General features: G+C 44.5%; 1 protein-coding gene across 1 annotated transcript in view; it reads left to right on the top strand.

Annotated features, from left to right (window-relative positions):
• The first annotated feature begins 265 nt into the window (after positions 1 to 265).
• LOC139268181 (UDP-glucuronosyltransferase 2A1-like) overlaps positions 266 to 14,027 on the top strand; it is a 56,710-nt gene continuing 42,948 nt past the window's right edge. The window contains exons 1-2 of the mRNA XM_070886236.1: positions 266 to 1,075; positions 9,222 to 9,370. Coding sequence (XP_070742337.1) covers positions 361 to 1,075; positions 9,222 to 9,370 — 864 coding nt within the window. The 5' untranslated portion in view covers positions 266 to 360. The remainder of the gene's footprint in view (positions 1,076 to 9,221; positions 9,371 to 14,027) is intronic.

The following is a 14,027-nucleotide window of genomic DNA, read 5'->3' as shown; positions in this document are numbered from 1 at the left end:
CTCCTACCCCGGGTGAAAACTCCATTGCGCCCTGTTAGCTCCCCCCGGAGGCACTAACAGTGCTATAAAAAGGGGCAATTTCAGCCCCCATGTTTATATTGATATAGATTTTGCTTGATATCAGGTTGCTTGCTTCAAAGTCCTGGATTCAATCCCAATATTTCTTAATCCATTCCAGGATTTTTCATTTGCTTTCACTTGTTTATGCAGAAGTGAACTTTATCCCCAAAAGGCACAATGTCCTACAGGTAAATGAATCTGTTTCATTCTGACCCACACTGACAGGAGCAGCTTTCTGGTCTCCATGTAAAGATGTGATTCGCAGAGTCAGTGTGGATCTACAACTCTGAGCCATTCCCGATGGACATCATGCAGCTCAGCCATCTGTTTGCTGTGTTTCCCTTTCTCCAGAGGGCTACTAGTGAGAATGTGCTGATCTGGCCTGCAGAAGGCAGTCACTGGATTAATTTAAAACCCATCATTGAGGAGCTGATCGAGAGGGGTCATAACGTTACTGTGGCTGTACATACAGCTACACTTTACGTAAACTACTCTGAGCCCTCACCCATGACATTTGAAGTATTTCAAGTATCGTTTACCAGTGAGACATACAGAGATTTTATGAAGAGCATTCTGGATTTCTGGATCTACGAGAAACCACATTTATCCTACTGGGACAGGTACAAAAAATTTTTACCGATTCTGGAAACTGGAACAAAACTGAACAAACAGATTTGTGATGGAATAATAAAGAACCACCAACTGCTGCAGAAACTGCAAGAAGCAAAGTTTAAAGTTCTACTGTCTGACCCTATACAGCCTTGTGGTGAACTTCTGGCTGTGAAGCTGGGGATTCCCTTCATCTTCACTCTCCGATTCTCCCTGGGGTCAATAATGGAGAGGCTCTGTGGACAAATCCCAGCTCCTCCTTCATATGTACCTGTTATCCTGTCAGAGTTTTCTGATAAAATGGCATTTGCCGAAAGATTTCAAAATGTCCTTTACTCACTTATGTATGACCTGATGAGCAAGTGGTTCTGGCGTGATTATGACATGTATTACAGTGAAGCTTTAGGTGAGTTTGCACAGTTTCTCTTATTGGAGTAAAAAGGGTTGAAATTGCATTACGCTTTATTACGTGAGGTTTGCGATGTGACTCTCTGTCAAAACCGGAAGATATCACTGATAAATTAACATTTAAAAAGGAATTGAATGTAATATCTCCAAATTTGCAGATGACACTAAGCTAGGTGGCAGTGTGAGCTGTGAGCAGGATGCTAAGAGGTTGCAGGGTGACTTGGACAGATTAGGTGAATGGGCAAACGCATGGCAGATGCAGTATAATGTGGATAAATGTGAGGTTATCCACTTTGGTGGCAAAAACAGGGAGGCAGAATATTATTTGAATGGTGACAGATTAGGAAAAGGGGAGGTGCAATGAGACCTGGGTGTCATGGTACATCAGTCATTGAAAGTTGGCATGCAGGTACAGCAGGCGGTGAAGAAGGCAAATGGCATGTTGGCCTTCATAGTGAGAGGATTTGAGTATAGGAGCAGGGAGGTCTTACTGCAGTTGTCTAGGGCCTTAGTGAGGCCAAACCTTGAATATTGTGTACAGTTTTGGTCTCCTAATCTGAGGAAGGACATTCTTACTATTGAGGGAGTGCAGCGAAGGTTCACCAGACTGATTCCCGGGTGGCAGGACTGACAAATAAAGAAAGACTGGATCGACTAGGCTTATATTCACTGGAATTTAGAAGAATGAGAGGGGATCTCATAGAAACATATAAAATTCTGACAGGATTGGACAGGTTAGATGCAGGAAGAATGTTCCCAATGTTGGGGAAGTCCGGAACAGATAAGGATAAGGTGTAAGCCATTTAGGTCCGAGATGGGGAGTAACTTCTTCACTCAGAGAATTGTGAACCTGTGGAATTCTCTCCCACAGAAAGTTGTTGAGGCCAGTTTGTTAGATATATTCAAAAGGGAGTTAGATGTGGCCCTTATGGCCAGTGGGATCAAGGGGTATGGAGAGAAAGCAGGAAAGGGGTACTGAAGTTGCATGATCAGCCATGAATGGTGGTGCAGGCTCGAAGGGCCGAATAGCCTGCTTCTGCACCTATTTTCTATGTTTCTATGTAACATAATAAATAGACGAGGGAGGGGACAAAAAACATGCACACTCACAGGTGTGCAAGCACCTTTCACATCCTCAGGAAGTTCCAAAATGCTTTTGAACCAATAAAGTTACTGTTGTTTTGTGAGCTGCAGCCATTATGGATTTAACAACAATAACAACTGGTATTTATATAGCATCTTTAACGTAGTAAAACATCCCAAGGTACTTCACAGAAATGTTATAAGACAACATTTGTCACCGAACCAAATAAAGAGAAATTAGCGCAGGTGACCACAAGCTTGGTCAAAGAGGTAAGTTTTAAGGAGCGTCTTAAAGGAGGATAGAGAGGTGGGAATTCGAGAGCTTAGGGCCGAGGCAACAAAGGGCAATGGTTAAGTGATTACAATCAGGGATGCTCAAGAGGGCAGAATTAGAGGGGCGTAGACATCTCAGGAGGGTTGTGAGGCTAGAAGAGATTACAGAGATAGGGAGGGGCGAGGCCATGGAGGGATTTGAAAACAAGATGAGAATTTTGAAATCGAGGCTTTGTTTAACCGGGAGCCAATGTAAGTCAGCGAGCACAGGGGTGATAGGTAAACGGGACTTGATTTGAGTTAGGTCACCGGCAGCCGAGTTTTGGATGACTTAACCAATATTGTGACCAAACCTTAAAATTCTGGTCAGTGGGGGCTGGCGGATCTTATGCCCCATATCAGTAGGGCAATCCCCAAGATTTTTCTCCCTTTAGGACCTCAGTGGAGACCTCAGAGAAGTCCCTTTGAAACATACTGAAGGCCCCAAAACTTTACTGGAGTAACTTAGTTGATCCCAGAGTGGATCAATTACCGTCTGTAATCAGAATGACTCCATTGGGAGCTGCAGAGTTTAAAAAATATATATATTCTTCAGTCCTTTTGGGACTTGGCAGTGCCTTGGAACAGTGAAGAAGGAATTGGTGGCTTGCCCTGGCTATACAAATGACTCTTTACCCTGGCTTCGAGTGAGGGCGTTCTTCTCTGCTGCACTTAATGCTGACAGGGCATTATCTTTGTTAATCAAAGTCAACTTCAATCTGTTAATAAGAACATAAGAAAATAAAAAATAGGAGCAGGATTAGGCCATACGATCCCTCGAACCTGCTCCGCCATTTAATCCGATCATGGCTGATCCGATCATGGACTCGGGTCCACTTCCCTGCTGGCTCCACTTATTCCTTTATCGGTTAAGAAACTGTCTATTTCTGTCTTAAATGTATTCAATGACCCAGCTTCCAAAGCTCTCTGAGGCAGCGAATTCCACAGATTTACAACCCTCTGAAAGAAAAAAATCCTCCTCATCTCTGTTTTAAATGGGCGACCCCTTATTCTAAGATTATGCCCCCTAGCTCTAGTTTCCCCAGAGAGACATTCTCTCTGCATCCACCTTGTCAAGCCCCCTCATAATCTTATACATTTCGATAAGATCGCCTCTCATTCTTCTGAATTCCAATGAGTAGCGGCCCAACTTACTCAACCTTTCCTCATAAGTCAACCTCCTCATCTCCGGAATCAACCTAGTGAACCTTCTCTGAACTGCCTCCAAAGCAAGTATATCCTTTCTTAAATATGGAAACCAAAACTATATGCAGTATTCTAGGTGTGGCCTCACCAATCATCATCATAGGCAGTCCCTCGAAATCGAGGAAGACTTGCTTCCACTCTAAAAGTGAGTTCTTAGGTGACTGAACAGTCCAATATAGGAAGCATAATCTCTGTCACAGATGGGACAGACAGTCGTTGAAGGAAAGGGTGGGCGGGGAGCCTGGTTTGCCGCACGTTCCTTTCGCTGCCTTCGCTTGCTTTCTGCATGCTCTCGGCGACGAGACTCAAGATGCTCAGCGCCCTCCCGGATGCTCTTCCTCCATTTAGGCCGGTCTTTGGCCAGGGACTCCCAGGTGTCAGTGGGGGAGTTATATTTTATCAAGGAGGCATTGAGGGTGTCCTGGAAACGTTTTCTCTACCCACCTGGGGCTCGCTTGCCATGTGGGAGTTCGGAGTAGAGCGCTTCCTTTGGGAGTCTTGTGTCAGGCATGCAAACAATGTGGCCCACCCAACAGAGCTGGTCAAGTGTGGTCAGTGCTTTGATGTTGGCCTGATCGAGGATACTAACGTTGGTGCCTCTATCCTCCCAGGGGATTTGCAGGATCTTGCGGAGACATCGTTGGTGGTATTTCTCCAGTGATTTGAGGTGTCTGCTGTACATCGTCCACGTCTCTTAGCCATACAGGAGGGTGGGCATCACTGCAGCTCTGTAGATCATGAGCTTGGTGCCAGATTTGGGGGCCTGATCTTTGAAAATTCTCTTTCTCAGGTGGCCGAAGGCTGCGCTGGCACAATGGAGGCGGTGTTGAACCTCATTGTCGATGTCTGCCTTGTTGGTAATAGGCTCCCCCAAAGTATGGAAAGTGGTCCATGTTGTCCAGGGCCGCGCCATGGATTTTGATGACTGGGGGGCAGTGCTGTGTGGTGGGGTCAGGTTGGTGGAGGACCTTTATCTTACGGATGTTTAGTGTAAGGCCCATGCTTTCGTATGCCTCAGTGAAGATGTTGACTATGACTTGGAGTTCAGTCTCTGAATGTGCGCATGTAGTTCGATGGCAGAGAATGGGGCGGTCTTGGATCTGGCCTGGAGACGCCGAAGGTTGAACAGGTTATCACTGGTTCAGTAGTTTAGTTCTACTCCAGCGGGGAGCTTGTTGAGTATGAGGTGGAGCATTGCAGCGAGGAAGATCAAGAAGAGGGTTGGCGCAATGGCACAGTCCTGCGTGACCCCGGTCCGGACGTGGATTGGGTCTGTGGTGGATCCATTGGTCAGGATCACGGCTTTCATGTTGTCGTGAAGCAGGCGAAGGATGGCAACAAACTTTTGGGGGCAGCCTCACCAATACCCTGCATAACTGTAGAAAGACTTCCCTACTTTTATACTCCATCCCCTTTGCAATAAAGGCCAAGATTCCATTGGCCTTCCTGATCACTTGCTGTACCTGCATACTATCCTTTTGTGTTTCATGCACCAGGACCCCCAGGTCCCGCTGTACTGCAGCACTTTGCAATTTTTCTACATTTAAATAATAACTTGACTTTTTTCTGCCAAAGTGCATAACTCACACTTTCCAACATTATACTCCATCTGCCAAATTTTTGCCCACTCACTTAGCCTGTCTATGTCCTTTTTCAGGTTTTTTGTGTCCTCTTCACACATTGCTTTTGCTCCCATCTTTGTATCGTCAGCAAACTTGGCTACTTTACACTCGGTCACTTCATCCAAGTCATTAATATAGATTGTAAATAGTTGGGGTCCCAGCACTGATTCCTGCGGCACCCCACTAGTTACTGTTACAATCCTCTATCCATGCTAATAAATTACTCCCAACCCCGTGAACTTTTATCTTGTGCAGTAACCTTTTATGTGGCACCTTGTCAAATGCCTTCTGGAAGTCCAAATACACCACATCCACTGGTTCCCCTTTATCCACCCTGTTCATTACATCCTCAAAGAACTCCAGCAAATTTGTCAAATATGACTTCTGCTTCATAAATCCATGCTGACTCTGCCTGATTGAATTATGCTTTTCCAAATGTCATGCTACTGCTTTTTTAATAATGGACTCGAACATTTTCCCAACCACAGATATCAGATTAATTGGTCTATAGTTTCCTGCTTTTTGTCTACCTCCTTTTTTAAATAGTGGCATTACATTTGCAGTTTTCCAATCTGTTGGGATCTCCCCAGAATCCAGGGAATTTTGGTAAATTACAGCCAATGCATGCACAATCCCTGCTGCTACTTCTCTTAACACCCTTGAATGCAAGCCATCAGGTCCAGGGGATTTATCCGCTTTTAGTCCCATTATCTTACTGAGTACCACCTCCTTAGTGATTGTGATTGTGTTAAGTTCCTCCCCCCACCACACACACACACACACACACACCCTATAGCCCCTTGACTATCCACTGTAAGGATATTTTTAGTGTCCTTTACCGTAGAAACTGATACAAAATATTTGTTCAGAGTTTCTGCCATCTCCATGTTCCCCATTACTAATTCCCCGATCTCGTTATCTAAGGGACCAACATTTACTTTAGCCACTCTTTAACTTTTTATATACCTGTAGAAACTCTTGCTATCTGTTTTTATATTTTATGCTAGTTTACTTTCATAATCTATCTAACCTTTCTTAATCATTTTTTAGTCATTCTTTGCAGGCTTTTAAAAGCTTCCCAATCTTCTGTCCTCCCATTAGTTTTGGTCACTTTGTATGCCCTTGTTTTTAATTGGATACCATCATTTATTTCTTTAGTTAGCCAAGGATGGCTATCTTTTCTTTTACACCCTTTCCTCCTCACTGGAATATATTTTTCTTAATATCTCCTTAAATGTACACCATTGTTCATCAACCGTCCTACACTTTAATCTATTTTCCTAGTCCACTTTAGCCAACTCTGTCCTCATACCTTTGTAGTCTCCTTTATTTAATCTTAGTACGTTGGTTTGAGATCCAACTTTCTCACCCTCCATCTGAATTTGAAATTCAACCATGCTATGATCACTCATTCCAAAGGGATCCTTTACTTGGAGATTGTTTATTAATCCTGTCTCATTAGTGATCAGTGTAAAACTTTGAGCAATATGGGAGAAAGGTGAACTACGTTCAGAGCCTGAAAGATCATACACACTCTCTGGTACTGAGATTATGGAGTCAGTCCAGTGGCTTTTGTAATAATTGCTCTCACCTGAAATATGTTTTTGTTTCCGATTTCTTTTAGCTCCATTCCTTGAACAAACTTGTTCAGATTTTCTCTAAATTTTTCTTCTGTTTTCCTGAAGATTTATGACAGGGCACAACTCCACCAGTCCTTAATACATTATCCTGCCTGTCGATTTGCATTCATTTTAAACTCTTATGGCTCGTGTGTTGACTGCTAAAATTTAACAATGGCCCTGAATTTGCAGTTGGAGGCTACCGGGAAATGCCTCCGATCCGCAAATAAAATGCCCGCGTACCTGGTGGTCCAGGAGGTATGGAGAATCGCGGTCCTGGACCTCCCCAGGTACCTGCAGGTAGAGGCCCATGTATCCCAGGGGCGCAGTTGGTTCACAAGCAGCCCTGGGATCACGTGGGCTGGCCCAGCAAATGAAAGAAGGGAATCCCCGTGTACGGAATCCCCATAAGCATGAATGGGAATACCCCAAAAAGTACATGTACTCATCAAATAAATTAGAAATAATTACATATTTAAAATGAATTAAAATGCCATTTAATTAAATATGTAAAACAAAAATGTAATTTTTTGAAAAATAAATGTAAATGTTTTAAAGGGGCTAAAAATAACCTTACCTTATTGCACAGTTTTTAAATGTTTAAATGATTGAAAAAAAAATTTAATATTTTTTTAAACTCTTCATCATCGTCACCTTCATAGGCAGTCCTTCGAAATTGAGGAAGACTTGCTTCCACTTCAAAAATGAGTTCTCAGGTAACTGTACAGTCCAATGTAGGAATTACAGTCTCTGTCACAGGTGGGGCAGACAGTCGTTTAAGGAAAGGGTGGGTGGGGAGTCTAGTTTGCCGCACGCTCCTTCCGCTGCCTGCGCTTGTTTTCTGCACGCTCTCGGCGACAAGACTCGAGGTGCTCAGCGCCCTCCTCGATGCTCTTCCTCCATTTAGGTAAACATGACACAAATTGTAAAGAAGTAATGATAGATTTATACAAAACATTGGTTAAAGAAAGAAAAAAAAGACTTGAATTTATATAGTGTCTTTCACCACCACCGGACGTCTCAAAGCGCTTTACAACCAATAAAGTACTTCTTTTTTTTGGAGTGTAGTCACTGTTGTAATGTGGGAAACGCGGCAGCCAATTGGCACACAAGAAGGTCCCACAAACGGCAATGTGATAATGACTAGATAATCTGTTCTTTGTTATGTTGATTGGCCAGGATACTGGGGCCAACTCCCCTGCTCTTCTTCAAAACAGTGTCATGGGATCTTTTATGTCCACTTGAGAGGGCCTAAATTTAACATCTCATCTGAAAGACAGCACCTCTGACAGTGCAGCACTCCCTCAGCACTCCACTGGAGTGTCAGCCTGAACTTTTTTTTTGTGCTCAAGTCCTTGGAGTGGGATTTGAACCCACAACCTTTTGATTCAAGAGGCGAGAGTGCTACCCACTGAGCCATAACTGACACTTAGGCCATGGTTAGAGTACTGTTGCATTTTTGGGCGTTCCATCATAGAAATGATATTAAAGCCATAGAGAGAGTACAGAATAGATTCATTGGGATCATGCCAGGGCTGAGAAAATATATTTATGTGGAGGGACTTGAGATATTGGGACGCTTTCCATTGGAACAAGCAGGCTAACAGAAGAATTAATAGAGGATTTTAAAGTTATATAGAATTTTGACAGTGAAAAGGCAAAGGGTTATTTTCACTGCTTTGGGAGTCAGTGATGAGAAGTAATCAATTTAAAATGATCACTATGAAAATTAGGTGAACGGTTAGGAGAAATTTCTTTATGCAGCTGGTTGTTGAATTGTTCTGTTTGTTTGGCATGGTCACTATTCAATACACCTCCATCTTAAAGAAACATTGCCTTCATTGAAAAAGCATTTGGGGAAGATTTTTTTTTGAGTGTGACTAGGCCAAGATCCTGTTCTGTTTTTAGTTATGGTAGAAAGAAAGACTTGCATTTAGATAGCACCTTTCACTACCTCAGTTGCCGTAGAAAGTGGTGGAGTAACATTTAGTGGAAAATTGGATAACTCTTTGAAGTAGAGAATGATACAAGGCTAGGGGTAGAGAGCAGGCCTGTCGGATTTATTTTTGGATCACTCAAGCAAAGAACTGGCACAGACAAAATGGTCCGAATGGCTGCTATTGTTGAGCCCACATTGTACAACATTCACAAATGCATTTAGCCCCTGAGATATGAAGGATAAAATAGCAGAAATGATTTAATCTTACTGCAGGTAATGTTACTAATATTGGGTCTCTGCAAAATAGTCCATGTAATACACACTCACATTTGCTATAATCTCCTGCTTGTTCTGTTTGTAAAGGTGAACCAACAACAATCTGTGAAACAATGGGCAAGGCTGATATTTGGCTGATTCGAACATATTGGGATTTTGAATTTCCCCGCCCACTTCTGCCCAATTTCAAGTTTGTAGGAGGACTTCACTGTCGACCAGCAAATCCCCTGCCTCAGGTAAGATGGTAGAAACAATGGAATTTGTAATTTATCACCATACCAAACAAATAGAGCCATAACAATAAATAAATGAATGCAGTGCCTCTGGGGTGATTTTATTAAGTGTGCCCGGACACTGCACCCAACATTCTATCTGGAATGTGTAATTTCATCTAGTCAGGGTGCAGGCAGACTATTCACATTATTCAATACACCTCCATCTTAAAAAAGCACTGTCTTTATTGAAAAAGCATTTTGGAAGTGTTTTTTTTTAGTGTGACTGGGCCAAGATCCTGTACTGTTTCTGGTTATGGTAGAAAGAAAAACTTGCATTTAGATAGCACCTTTCTCTACCTCAGGATGTCCCAAAGCGCTTCACGACCAATGAAGTACTTTTTAAGTGCAGTCACTGTTGTAATGTAAAAAATGTAGTCAGTTTTCTCTTTCTAGGTCCTATTAGGCCTATGTCTCAACTCTTAATAGGGTAGGCAGTCTGCTCTATTTGGCCATGTGCCCTTTTTGGCAATTAGAATGCTTGCAGTAGTAACCGTACAATATTCTTACCAACTAATTTCCCTTCACCTCCCCACATCCCAAGCTTTCTGCCGAGATCTCCTATCCAACATGACTCAGATTTGGAATTGTTAAGAATTGGGATTTAGCCTGTACCCTTGACTTTGTAGTGCTACGCATTACTGTTCCATCGCTCTATGTTGCCTGCTGTATATCATCGCCATAAAATTTAATGCAATGATATAAGATGAGTTTCAATAAGACTTGCACCATCACATTGTGCTTGTAAACAGAATAAATGGTTTGTGAAGCAATGTTTTGCCATGAAAAGAAATGGTGCTCATTTAAGCTATGCGCTCTGTTCTCACATCCTCTCTAAACTCAGTCCTGTCTCAATCACCTAGCTTTCAATCAATGTTGGAGGAAAGGGAAGACATTTGGAGGAGAGAAAGATGCTCTGTAGTAAGACAGTAATATAACAAGGGATTCTGACAATGTCATGATATTAAGCACATTGCCAAGTGTATTAATCTTTATTATTTAAACTTTTCACTTTTAAAATCTTTTTGGCAACTGTGTCCTGCTTGAAACTGAGAGGCTCCTGTGATTGAGTCAAGTGGCCTGAACTGAAATAAAGAAACAAATAAAGACTTGCATTTATATAGCGCCTTTCATGTCCACTGGACGCCCCAGAACACTTTACAGCCAATGAAGTATTTTTTGAAGTGTAGTCACTGTTGTAACATATGAAATGCAGCAGCCAATTTGTGCACAGCAAGCTCCAGTAAACAGCAATGTGATAATGATCAGATAATCTGTTTTTTAGATGTTGATTAAGGGATAAATATTGGCCAGGATACCGGGTATAACTCCCCTGCTCTTCAACAAAATAGTGTCGTGGGATCTTTTATATCCACCTGAGAAAGCAGATGGGGCCTCGGTTTAACGTCTCATTCAAAAGATGGCACCTCTGATAGTGCAGCACTCCCTCAGTACCGCACTGGAGTGTCAGCCTAGATTTTATTGCTCAAGCCTCTGGAGTGGGTCTATGAACTGTCTCAGAGGCAAGGGTGCTACCCACTGCACCACAGCTGACACTGTGTTTTATGCCAATGTATGCTATATGGGAATGGTACACTCCATGCATATTATAAAACTATATCACTGAAACGGAGGAGGTAACTCCTGGGCCAAGTGGCTGGTTCCCAGATATTACACTCAGTACTTTTAAAACATTTATTTTTGAAAATAATCCCATTTATAGTGTCATGTATGTAGACCATGTACAGTCACATAAGGTGTGCCACCAGAGGGCACTGTGGTGGGAGGCCTGAGGGTCACTTGCATTGGTGTTCAGGGCCCAGTATAAAAGGCTGCCCACCATGCTTGTGCCTCACTCTGGAGTTACAATAAATGGGACTAAGGTTACAACAGCTCAAGTACAATACTAGACATCATGGAGTCATTCATAAGAGTATTAAAGACATAACACCTGGCGACGAGATTACGAACTGTCATGCAAAAATGACTAACGTTGGTGCATTAGAAAAGTTCTCAGAGGGTGAAGATTGGGAAGCCTTTACAGAGCGATATTTCATAGCAAACGACCTGCTGGGCGATGATCCGGCCACGCTGGCAGATAAACGCAGAGCTATCCTGTTGACCAGTTGTGGGTCCGCAGTCTACGGCCTCGTCAGGGACTTGCTTGCACCAGAGAAAACAACGACCAAGTCATATGAGGAGCTGAAAGTGCTAATTCGAGACCAATTCAAACCGAAGGAGAGCATCCTCACGGCCAGGCATCGATTTTATACACACCACCGCCCCGAGGGCCAGGAAATCACGAAGTACACTGCCGACCTCAGGAAGCTGGCAGGACCGTGTGAATTCGGCGCATCCCTCGCTGATGCGTTGCGGGACGTCTTCGTAATTGGTTCTTCTTCACAGGCTACTGTCTGCCGAAACCACCGTCACTCTGCAGAAGGCCATCAGCATCAGCCAGGCATTCATGACCTCAAGCTGCAGCTCCAAGCAGATGATGACTCACTCTCAGGACTCAAACCCAGCAAGTACTATAAATAGAATGGCGCCTTTCACAGGCAGAACTGTTGAACCAGAGCAGAGCGTACAGGCCCCCGAGTCCTTTAACTCAGAGTCCGCCGAGGGGTGCAAACATAAGTTGAGTAGCACCATGCTGGTGTTGCGGAGGTAATCACAGGGCTCATCAGTGTCGGTTCAGAGACTATGTGTGCAAAGGCTGCAGCACAAAGGGCCACCACTAGCGAAGGTGCAAAAGAGCTGTGACTCACCACGTGGAAGAGGAGTCAGCAGATGGCTGTGAATCCAGCGCGAATTACGAGGAAATGGCTAGAGGGGCAGCTCAGTCGCAGGACCAAGTGTATGGAGTATATACCTGCACCACAGATTGTCCTCCAGTGATAATGGAAGTCAAGATAAATGGCGTTCCAGTCTTCATGGAAGTGGACAAGGGGGTGAGTCAGTCAGTAATGAGCCAGGAAGCCTTTGAGAGGCTATGGAATGATCAAGCTGAACGACCCAAGCTGGTCCCGGTTCAGGCAAAACTGCGCACCTACACCAAGGAACTGATATCAGTTGTTGGTAGTGCGGATGTAAGTGTATCCCATGATGGCACGGTGCACAATTTACCTTTGTGGATTGTTTCAGGTGATGGACCAACGCTACTTGGAAGAAGATGGATGGGGAAGATTTATTGCAACTGGGAAGATCTCATCCCTCCAGCGAATGACGTCCCCCATGCTCAGAGGCAGAGCAAGCCCCCACCTTCGGTTGGACCAGGCACCGGAGAGCAGATCCGCGCAGCCCCCGAGGCACAGACCACTCATCACGACTGTGTGGCGATGATCCGGCCGAGACGACCCGAACGCACCTTCCCAGTTTCAGTGGCAGGACTCCTGGGGAGGAAGATTGGATCCGAGGGCGCCTTCCCAGCTTTAGTGACAGAATCCCTGGGAAAGAAGATCGTGGCAGTCGACATCATGGACAGGGAAAAGATGACGTTCAAACCACGAGATGCAGTACTAATGGAGCAACGACACGTGGTTCCACGCAAGGAAGACGATTGGGGTAAAAGTAGTAACGCCATTTTAAAGGAGGCCAGCAATCCGCCATTCTTGAATGAATTGCTTGACATTGGTAACCAATGTAAAAGTCCAGCTGTAACGAGCAAAATGTTGTTGAGCGATGTTGGGTGCAAATTGCAATCAGCCAATGTAGCGGGCGCACACCTAATGGTTGTATACAGGTCCAGCGGGCTACCCAGTCCTGTAGCCTGCGTCCCCGGGACCAGAACGATGTAACATAAAGTGTCCCCACAGCTTACAGAAGTAGACAAGCCACAGAGTAAACGATCCCCGGAGAGCAGAGGCACCGGTAGCGATACCCTGCCTCAGATCGGTTTAACATTGCAGGCACCCGATGGCATGAACCGCCACGGACCAGAAACAGTAAACTGCGCCTGTGCTCACTGTCGGCTACTGTCACGCACCACCCGGGTGGAAAAGGCGCAGCCCACAAACCCACTCGCCACCACGGCAATGTCCAAGAGCAAAGGGTCACCCGCAACGGCTCCTCCGAACGGGACCTGGACCAGCCAGGATCCCTGTCATGTATTCAACCAGCGATGTAACCCATGTATAATCTGACCGAAGTTGAACACTGTGAGAACAATGACCACGAGGTGGTGAACTTGTGGGAGACACTCCTAACCTGGACCTTCAGATATAAAAGGGGAAGCTCCACCCACTTCCTGCACTTGAGTGCTAAGGAATAAAGGACAGGTCACAGACTGACCTTCTCTCAAGCATGGGCCTCGTGTGCATTTATACTGTATAGTAAGGACGTATCAATGGCGACGAGAAACTGGAATTTAAACCACACGAGCATGGCCACTAGCAGAACAGAGGAGAGGTACTGTGTTAAGGAATGGTTGGGACAGAGATTCAACATTGTTAAAGCAGCACACAATTCTCCAGGCAGACAAGGGCAATCGGGAATGCCCTAACATGTAGTCGAACCCAGAGGGGGAGTTCGACAGAGACAATGTTAAGCTGAACGGCGATTCACGCCATTGCAAGGGACAATGTGGCCAGTAATGGGGCCATCAACACCTGTTAATGGCGCA

Source organism: Pristiophorus japonicus, chromosome 1, assembly GCF_044704955.1.
Source record: "Pristiophorus japonicus isolate sPriJap1 chromosome 1, sPriJap1.hap1, whole genome shotgun sequence".
Lineage (NCBI taxonomy): Eukaryota > Metazoa > Chordata > Chondrichthyes > Pristiophoridae > Pristiophorus > Pristiophorus japonicus.
Note: the sequence above shows the minus strand (reverse complement) of the source record. Positions and strands in the feature narration are given on the sequence as shown.